Below are 10,480 nucleotides of genomic sequence, written 5' to 3' on the forward strand. Positions count from 1 at the left end.
TGCAGTGGCAGTGAGCAGGAGGAGGCCTGGAAGGGCTGGCAGCAGGGCAGATTTGGGGTGGGGAAGGGCAGGGGCCACTGCCCCTGGGAGGGGCCAACAGCCAGCCCTGGGACTTGACTGATGGAGTTTGGTGTTCCTGGCGGGGAGCGGGGGAGGGAATTGTGTGTGTTGGGGTGTCCCGACGATCCTAGGCTGCTCTGTGTGGGAGCGTGGGGTGGGCAGGAGGCTGGGCTGAGGGGTTTCAGGGGAAGGTTCATGGGGGCACCTGAGAGCGGGAGCTCATCGCCATGCCCATCCCGATGGCGGCACAGGGTGTCGTCCCCTCCCTGGTGACGTTCTTCCATTCCCTGGAGCTGCTGGACGCTACGATGGAGGATTATGTGGAGGTGAGTGAGCCCGGAGGTGGGTCCGGGGGCTCAGGCTCCTGAGGGTGGGGAGGAGAGAGTCCTGTCCTGAGCCCTGAGCTCTCTGCGTTTGGCAAAGGTCCTCTCAGCAGGGCCTCCAGCCTCGTGTGGGAGTTGGGGTGTCAGGCCCATCTCCCCAGTGGGTGATGCAGGCTCTGCATAAGCCACCGTCCAGGTTCCCTGGGCTGATGAGGCTCAGAGCTGCCTGACTGTGTGGCCGCAGGAGGTGGTGTCTGAGCTGGACTCAGCGTCTCCCTCTGGCCCTGCCAGTGAGGGAAGAGAAGTCGGGCCCCTCCCAGTCAGGAAGCACATCAGACGCTGAGCTGTCCCTTCCTGCCTGAGGCCTGAGTCTCCCCACGTGTCATCAGAGAGGGTTGGGTCACAAGGTCTGTTGCCTCAGTTGCTCTGCGCCCCCTGCTCTGGAGCCCAGAGACTGGCCCAGGTCCAAGTCCGGGCTCTGGATGGGCCTGCCCACTGGCAGTAGTGCAACATTGCAAGAGGTGTGGACGGGGCCTAGTGCTGGCCCCAGGGGGCTGTTTCTGATGGACTGCGGCTGTCTGCTTTCCAGGGCAATGTGCTCAACTGTCGGAAATGGAATGAGGTAAGCGGCTGCGGCCTCCCGGTGGGGAGGGTGGGGGTTGGAAATCAGAGACCCCCCCCCGCAGTGGGCAGGACCCCCTCTGGCCCAATCCCCAGGGTGGAACATTTATTTGCCCACTTCGATATACAGAGCTAGGGATCCTATGGCATTGGCGGGTGGGGGAAGGGCTGGCATCAAAGACTCCTTCCTGGAGGAGGAGCTATTTTGGGCCAAGTGTGAGAGCAGGCAAGCCCTGACTGGAATCGCAGGGAGGGAGGGCTCCCAAGTGGGCAAAGGCCCCAGACTGGCCCCTTGCCCCCTTCCTCACCCCCTCCACGAGCCCTGCAGGGTCCCCCACTCAGGCCCTGTGGGCATCCTGTGCTTGCTCTGTCCTAGCAATTCAAACTGATGGACGAGATCGAGCTGCTCCAGGAGGCTGCAAATCTGTACACCGTGCAGCCCGACGAGCACTTTGGGGCCTGGTTCCAGGCCGTGGAGCCCCTGAGCAAGGAGGAGAGGTGAGTCGGGTCAGGAGTTGGGGGAGGGCAGGGCAACCTCTCTCTGCTGACCAGCTCCAGAGCCCATGGCCGTTGCTCCATGGTCAGCCCCTGATCTGACTGCATGGCGACCCCTGGGGCCCTTCGACCCCAGCTGCTGGCAGGCTCCAGGACGCACATGTGATGTGTGGCTCCTGAGAGCTCCCAGCTCCGCTCTGTCCCGTAGCTACAGCCTGTCCTGCCAGCTGGAGCCCCGATACCACTGGGTCAGAAAGATTCGACTCTTCTTCAAAGGCAAGAAGAACCGCTCAGGCCAGAGTGAGTGTCCAGACCGGCAGTGGCTGAAACCATGGGCTCAGGAAACATTCAGGCTGAGCGTGGGCCTGGGGAGGCAGACAGCTGGCCCTGGGTTCCAGCTCCACTGCTGAGCAGTCCCGTCCTGGGCGATTGCACTCACGTTTCTGGGACTGGTTTCCTCCTCTGTGAAGTGGGTGACGCTAAATATCAGCCCCTGTGTCAGGGACAGATGGGGTGCTGTTGGCTGACTGAGCACTGAGCACAGGGCTGGAGCACAGAGCGCAGTGGGGGCCGGGATGCGGTGTGCACTGTGGTTCCAGGGCAGGCCGCTCAGGAAATGCCTCTCTTTCTCCAGACACCAGACCCCCAACCAAGGGCCCAGTGGTGGTGGTCGATGACCCTCCTGAGACCAGCTGAGCTACAGCGGGGACACAGCGTTGATACTCAGGGTGCACAGGGCCACCTCCCCTGATTCTGATGAGGAGAACTTTGTGATCCGTTTCTTGGGGTCCCCTGTTGGCCACGAGGGAAGGCACCAACCCCTCTTCCCCCTCCCCCCTTTTGCCCAGCACCTATTTCCCTATTTGGCGGGGCCATATTTTGTTGTCAATGGTAAATGCTCCGTTTGAGTATTATATTAAATTGTTGCTTCCTTCTAATCCTGGGAGTGGAGGTGTGAGTCTTTCGCTCGCAGCGCTCATGGAAACCAGATCCAGAAACTCACATTCCTCCTCGAATTTAGAAATCTCCCACAGTGAGCGGCTCAGTTTATGTGGAGAAGGGAGAAGTGCCAGTCCCCTCCCTGGCTACTGAAGGACGTGCCCAAGTGACCCTCCCGCCGAGGACAGGATCATTGCAGTGTGGTTCACCCTGTCCGGGAGCAGAGAGGGCCCCTCCGACCTCTTGGGACTAAGCGGTTGGAGGCGTTTTCTCAGGCAGAGCCACAACCACTAAGCTGGGCGTGTCTGTCAAACTAGCACGTGCCTGTCCCTAGCACACGTCCTGCCCAGGACAGTGGCTGCCTTTCGACACTCTGCCGGAAGAGGGAACATTTTCCCGGTTTCTCTTGCACATAGATTAGGACCTTGTTTTCTGATTCAGTCTCCGCAATGGCTTCAGCTCTAAGTGGGGAAAATACCGTCAAAAGCTCAAAACGTGCACATAGAGAGGACGAGGCCAGAGGAAGGTCCTGTGGACATGGACCATGGGCAGGCAGGACTCTTCCTTCTCGGGCCCACTAGGGGCTCCCTGTTCACCTCTGACCTAGACTGGATCCCCCTGGGCTTCTGGTCCCTGACTCCGAATACCATTTCCTGCTTGTTGCCTATCCAAGGGGAAAGCTGTGGGATGCAGCTTTTAGGGCCTCAGCCAGGTCTCCCTCCAGAAACCTAGTGCTACCAACAATCTGTTCCAGAAAATATAACCAGAGACAACACTTTCCAACTCATCTTATGAGCCCAGCAGTACCCTAAAAGCAAAACTAGAGTTTAAAAGTAGGGAAAACTTGAGAACAGCAAGTCTCAGAAATGAGCAATTACTGTCTTCTACAAATATTAGAAAACTGAAGCCAACAATGTAAAACAATCATACACCAGGACAAAGAGGAAATTTATTCAGGTATGCAAGGTTGTATCAGCATTCCAAAATCAAATCAATGTGCATCAATTCTGTGTTTGTGAGGCTGTATTCCTTTGAAGTCTTTGGAACTGTTGCTGTCTTTCAGACAAGTCTGAGTTTACATCAAAGGTCATCAACTAAAAACAACTACAGTATAAATCTTTTAACAAATGAATTTGAGAGTCATACCCACAAACAGAATATTCTTTATAAAGAGCATTCAAACTAGATCTATTTTTTCTTTTTTAAGATAATGACTAGCTGGCATTATTGTTCAATCAGAAAAATACAACTCTGGGCAAAACTACTATTCCAATTCAAATAGACTTTGCTACTGTTAAAATTCCTATAGTATTTGGTGTTTGTTCTCAATAATCAGATATTATCTTGAATTTATATTCTTTTCAAGTGCCTAGATCTTGTTTCCACAATAAAATGGCATTCCATGGTTCAGAGTATGCTTTATATTATTCTCTTTCCCTTAGCACCAAACACATTGGTTTTTCTCACCTATAGAACAGTTGCCAACAACTTACCCAGAATCTGTTTTCCACAACATGGCACAAACTATCTTGTCAGCTTTCTCTTGAGTTCTCTGGACCCTGCATTTCAGTCAATTAAACTGTTACATGTTCTCCCACGCATTATTTGTTTTCTTTTATTTGCTCGGAATACCTTCCCACCGCATCTCTTCTTTGTAAATGATATCTGTCTATCGCTTGAGGGTCACTCCAAGGAAAGCTTCCTGCAGGTGTACCACCAAACTGGCAGTCGTCTTCCCCTTTGGAATTCTTACATCATTTTGTCACTTGCTCTGTCTTCCTTCTCCCTCTGCTTGTCCCTTCTTGGTCTTCTTTACAGGCTTCTTTTCCTCTGTCCATTCCTCAATGCGCACTGAAATGTTAGACTTCCTCGGCATTCTGCCCTATGCCCTCTTCTCTTCTTGCTCTCCATACATTTCTTAAGCAATGTATTTCACTCCTGTGGCTCTAATGGTGACCAGTATGCTAATGAGCCTGGCCTAGAGAAGCTCTCTTGAGATTCTGACTAGCATATTTAACTATTCATTGGATATCTCTACCTGATTGTCTTTACAAGTATCTTAAGCTCAACATACGCACAACTGAATTCAAGACCTTTCCCCACCAAACCTATTCCTTCTTCAGAGAATTTCCTGTCTTAGAGATTGGAGCCACCATCTACCTAGTTGCTCAAACTAGAAACCGAGGAGTCATTCCTTCTATGCACTACCCCTCCTTGCTGACATCCACTGAGTTACTCGATCATGTTAAATCAGGCTCCTAAATATTTAAAAACTTTGTCCATCTCTCTCCATATAAATTGCCATTATTTCAGTCCAGGCCATAAGCACCTTTCCCCCAAAACACCATAAGGGCCTCCAGTCTTGGTCCTCCCCAGTGTAATTTCCACAATCCAGAGTAATCTTCTAAAATGTAGGGCAATTATGAGAACTTCCTGGTTAATATTCATCAATGGCTTCCCATAGAAGAAAAATGTCCAAATTCCTTAAACATAGCTTACAGAGCCCTCTGTAATAAGGGCTAACCTTGTCCCTGCCTATCTCTTCATTCTTCACTTAACATTCTAAACTTCAGGCATATGAAATTTCAGTTCTTCAAACTTGCCATGCATCACATCTCTGAGACTTTACATTCTGTATGCTGCCTTCTAACCCCACACCCCTGCTTTTTGCTCAGCAAACTCTATGTCAGTGTAAGAAGTCCTTCTTGTGGAAGCTCTCTTCACTTTGCATTCTTTTTTTTTTTTCTTTTGGGGGGTGAGGAAGATTGGCCCTGAGCCAATATCTGTTGCCAATCTTCCTCTTTTTGCTTGAAGAAGATTGCCACTGAGCTAACATCTGTGCCAGTCTTCCTGTATTTTGTATCTGGGATGCTGCCACACCATGGTTTGATGAGCAGTGTATAGGTCCATGCCTGGGATCCGAACTTGTGAACCCCAGGCCACCGAAGGGGAGTGTGCAAACTTAAGCATTATGCCACCTGGCCGGCCCCCAGGATGCATCCTTATCATAGCATCTACCCCTTCTCACAGCATCCACCTTACTACTGTAATTGCTTGTTTAACTATCATTCTTTTTTTTGACAAATATTCACTGAGAGTCCGCTATGTCACTGGTACTGCATTCTCCTCTGCATATAGAATTTAGTCAATTCAGGGTATTGTGTAAGCACATAAGGTATGTGGGAGACGGTCCAAGAAATGTCTCTTAATGACTTGCATTTCCATCTATTTCCCTACCAGTTTAAATTTCATAATCATTTCCGAGTTCTTTGAATTACCTAACACAGTGGATGGTAGATAAATATCTAATCTCATTAACTGTTGGATTTTAAACATATACAAACAATTTTTGCATTGTAAGAGGACTGCACCCAGCCATTACTTTCTACCTAGCAGAGTTTTTCTTTGATATCACTTTGGATATAATGGAGTGTAAACACTTAGGCAAATTTCTGCAGTGAAAAACGTGAGCCTCAGTATCAGAACAGTGTAATAATGCTGCCGCTTACTAGGCTGTGTCCATGGCCAAGAGCCTTAACCCCTCTGAGCCTCAGTTTCCTCATCTGAAAAAGTTAGTTACAAAGTCAAATGAGATATGAGAAAATAAAAGCATAGCACAAAATGTAAAGGGCTATCCAAATGCCATTATTACGATTGTTATTAGAGTGAACACAGATCAGGCCTCCCTGTCACTGGTCATCCCAGCTCTACAGGCAACGAGATTTCCAAATCTCATCCTTCACCTTCCCTTTATCATTTAAGAGGTAGGCTTCTGTACTTTAATAAACACATATTGATGGAAATGGTTAAAAAAAAAACACCCCACAACACCAGGAAAACCAAGCCAAAAAATTTAACAAGTAAATATTAAAGGGACAAGAGAGACAGAAGCACCAGCCTATGAAGTCTAGAATTTGGATATATGGACCAAAAAAAATCAGGCCACAATTACTTTTTTATTTTTATATTAACTAGAAGGGTAAGTGGCACAAAAGAGTAATGATCTGAATCACTTCTCAGTAAAATGGTAACCCACTGAGCTGCAAAGTCAGGAGATTGGGTTCAAGAACTAGTTTAGCTACGAACCTAACCACTAATCCCCAGGCAGTCTACCCACCCCACACTCTGGTCTTTCAGCTCCTGATCTCCTTGGCTCCTATCATCTTTTTTTCCACCCTATCTCAGCCACACACTCAGAAGGCCACAAATATCAAATGGCCACTCCATCGAGCCCAGCGATGCTACCATGCTCCTCTAGTATTACTATATACTGAATGTTTGTGTCTTCTCAAAATCCTTAGGCTGAAATCCTAACCCCCAACGTGATGGTGTTAGAAGGTGGGGCCTTTGGGAGGTGATTATGTGATGAGGGCAGAGCCCTCACGAATGGGATTAAGGCTCTTATTAAAAGAGACCCTGAGAGCTCCCTTGCCCCTTTTGGCCATCCATGGACCAGGAATTGGGCCCTCAGCAGACAGCAAATAGGCTGGCACCTTGATCTTGGACTTCCTAGCCTTTCGAACTGTGAGAAATAAATTTCTGTTGTTTAGGGGCCAGCCCCAGGGTTGAGTGGTTCAGTTCGTGTGCTCCACTTCAGTGGCCTGGGGTTTGCCAGTTTGGATCCGGGGTGTGGACCTATGATCAGGCCGTGCTGTGGCAGCATCCCACATAGAAGAACTAGAATGACCTACGACTAGCATATACAACTATGTCCTGGGGCTGTGGGGAGGAAAAAAGATAAAAGGAGGAAGACTGGCAACAGATGTTAGCTCAGGACCAATCTTCCTCACCAAAAAAGTATACTTAGAGAAAAAAAATTCTTAAATTTCTGTTGTTTTATAAGCCTATGGTATTTTTATAACAGCGTCCCAGACTAAGACAAGTATGATTGCCTTCTGTCCTCCCAATGATTATTTTCTACTTTCCCTTTGCCCCTTAAACTGCCTACCCAAACATCCCTAGTCTCCTCTTACTGATCATGCTCATAATTCATTGAGAAAAAGTGAATCAATATCAGGCAGAAACTCTCTCACCTTCTAATCACTGAATCTACCCATCCACCTGCATCTCTACTTATACTCATTACCTTTCTTCCTATTACTGTAAATTTTATGTTCATATTTCTAAGCCAATACTTCATACAAGTTCTTTGGATCCTATTCCTTCTTGTTTCCTCAAAGACTTTACTCCTCTAATATACACATTCTCTGTTATACTATAATTTTTCCCCCTCTCTACTGGATCGTTCCCATCAGCCTTTTTATCCCCATCTTTAAGACCCTAATTTGACCCCACATATTCCTCTGTTACCTCCGTTTCTCAACTCTTCATAGTAAAGTATCTTGAGAAGTCTGTGCTATGTCCATTTCTTCACGTCACGTTTCGTCTTCATTGTGCTTGTCAGAGCACATCACCATATGTTGCCAAAATCCAATGGTCAGATCTCTTTATTTACGTGACTCTTCAGCATGTTTCAATACCATTGGCCATGCTTTGTTGTCTTGGCTTTTAAGTCATCATACTCTTCAGGTTTTCTTCACCAGATACTCCTTCTCCATCTCCTTTGGTTGCTTCTTTTCCTCGGCGTTACCTCTGATCATTGGAATACTCTACAAACACACTTTCTCTAGGTAGTTTTTCCTACATGCTGATGACTCTCAACTTTTATCTTTCGTCCCTTACACAGAACTCGACTCCCAAATTACTTTAGATTTCTAATAAGCACATCAAACTTAAGGTGAGCAAAACAAGAATATACCCCCCCCCACACACACACACTATTTCTTCCCTAGTCTTTTCCATTTGGTAAAGGGCACAACCATCCACTCAAGCTCAAGATGAAAATCAGGAGCTCCCCTTTTTTTTCTCACCTCTATATTTAAAACATCATCAAGTCTGTAGGCTCTGCCTCCAAATCTATCTCACAGTCATCTACTTCCTACCACTTTAGCCCAAGCTACTGTCCTTCCTTCCTTCCTGGATTACTGCAAGTGTCTTCTGCTACTAATCTGCTCCCCATCCCTATGACCCATTCACCACATGACAGGTGGAACAAACCTTTTCATAAAGTAATCAGATTACTCCCTTCCGAAACACTCTGTACTAGTTTCTCATCACACTTTACATACATTCCAAATGTATACCACGGGTATATTGCCATGGCTGATTCAGAGCACTACCTGATTTCGCCCCTCCCTATCTCTTCATGCTTATCCTGTACCGCTGTCTCTACATTCCAGCTACAGCGGTCTTTATGATGTTCCTTGAAAGAGTCAAGCTCTTTCATACCTTACGGCTTTTGCAATTGAAGTTCCCTTTACCTGAAATCCTCTGGCCCCAAATATTTCTGTGGCTGGCTTTTTTTAAAGATTTTTTAATTTTTTCCTTTTTCTCCCCAAAGCCCCCCGGTACATAGTTGTGTATTCTTCGTTGTGGGTTCTTCTAGTTGTGGCATGTGGGACGCTGCCTCAGCGTGGTCTGATGAGCAGTGCCATGTCCACGCCCAGGATTCGAACTAACGAAACACTGGGCCGCCTGCTGCGGAGTGCGCGAACTTAACCACTCGGCCACGGGGCCAGCCCCTGTGGCTGGCTTTTTTATATCACTGAGGCCAGCACAAATGTCAGCTCCTCAGAGAGGCCTTCCCTAACCAATCAATCTAAAGTAACCCCTCCCCTAGTCTTTCTCACTTCACACGGTTTTACTTCTTCACTGCACTCACCATTATCAACACTTCCTTGTTCATATATTACCTGTTTATTTTCTATCTTTGTTCACCAGAATTTAACCTCCATGAGAACAGGAATCTTACCAGTCTTCCTTACCGTTGTATTCACAACGCTTGGCAAAGCAGTAGATTCCTTAAAAAGATGTGACATATGCCCATCTCTGAGCAAGTCACTCAACTTCTCTGACTCATATTTGTGGGGCTACTATTGCTAGACTTAGCTCTGGGTGTCGGGATTACAAAGGTGAATAAGGCATGGCTCCTTGAGAATCTTATCCATTTATCTCTTCAACAAATATATACTGAATGCATATTTTACTATGTTCCAGGTCCTGTTCAATGTCATTATGTAGTTCCCTCTTCAGTAAAATGGAGTTTTGTTAACTAACTCTATCTCACAGAGTGTATAAACAGGATGAGTATGAAAATTATGCACAAAAAGAGGACTGCTATCAAAATGTTACCTTATATATTACTATCCCTGCACCTGCCTCTTTCTTTTTGTCTGGTAATGGGCAGGAGCTTATGACAAGAGAGAATCAACTGACAGAAACACAAGTATAAATTCTGGTACTCATAGAAAGTAACAAATATGAATAGCATTTCATAGGTTTTCATAATGTGCCAAACGACTAAGACGTTTGGCGCATTAATGTTTTAGATGTGATAGTAATCTGTTAATTTTCTGCATTTGTATTGCACAAATAACAGTTCTATTTACCTCCCTGCGAAAAACCAGGGAGTAGGGTGTGGCCTCCCTCAGTGCCACCGGGCCAATCGCCCTCTCCATCACTGCGTCTGATCTGTCACAGACTACAGGGCACACTTGGAGGGCGTCAGGGGCCTGGCGTGGGCCTGCAGAGCTCTTGGGCGGCCTCCTAAATGATGCGCCTGACACACGGTGCATGTGCAACAGCTGTCCCATCCTCTAAACGCACTGAGCTACAGCGCGGTCCACTGTGAGAAAGCCAACACCGGGAGCGGGGCAGGGTGAAGGAGCACGGAGGAGCGCTCTCCCTGCATCAGCAGCCAATCCTGGGCCACGTCTCCAGTCACAGGCGCGCGTGAAGGCTCCTGTGCAGGTATTCACTATTTGTACAACAGGCTGCGCTGAATAAAATGGATTGTGCGGTCTGGACTGACAGACCCGCTTTTTTCTTACTTGTGAGTACCTGTAAGACGAGAGAGAGGAGGCAGCGAACAGGAGCAGCGATGCGAGGGACGCGAGGGCGTGAAGGACCGAGTCGGGGGAGAGGAGGGGTCCGCGGCTGTGCCCCGCGTCGTGGGGAGAAGACGGGCGCTCCCTCGAATGGAG

At 47.8% G+C, this 10,480-nt stretch overlaps 1 protein-coding gene across 2 annotated transcripts; it reads left to right on the plus strand.

Annotated features, from left to right (window-relative positions):
- Positions 1-682: 682 nt before the first annotated feature.
- LOC139043578 (ral guanine nucleotide dissociation stimulator-like) lies at positions 683-2,437 on the plus strand. Of its 2 annotated transcripts, XM_070503569.1 has the most exons (4): positions 683-1,005; positions 1,381-1,502; positions 1,708-1,799; positions 2,134-2,437. In XM_070503569.1, the coding sequence occupies exons 2-4, from the start codon at positions 1,393-1,395 to the stop codon at positions 2,193-2,195; spliced, it is 264 nt and encodes an 87-aa protein (XP_070359670.1). In that variant the 5' UTR covers positions 683-1,005; positions 1,381-1,392; the 3' UTR covers positions 2,196-2,437. The 2 variants fall into 2 exon arrangements, with proteins under 2 accessions (XP_070359670.1, XP_070359669.1); XM_070503568.1 differs by lacking the exon at positions 2,134-2,437 and having other exon boundaries at positions 713-1,005; positions 1,708-2,055.
- Positions 2,438-10,480: the final 8,043 nt, after the last annotated feature.

Source organism: Equus asinus, unplaced genomic scaffold, assembly GCF_041296235.1.
Source record: "Equus asinus isolate D_3611 breed Donkey unplaced genomic scaffold, EquAss-T2T_v2 contig_3, whole genome shotgun sequence".
Lineage (NCBI taxonomy): Eukaryota > Metazoa > Chordata > Mammalia > Perissodactyla > Equidae > Equus > Equus asinus.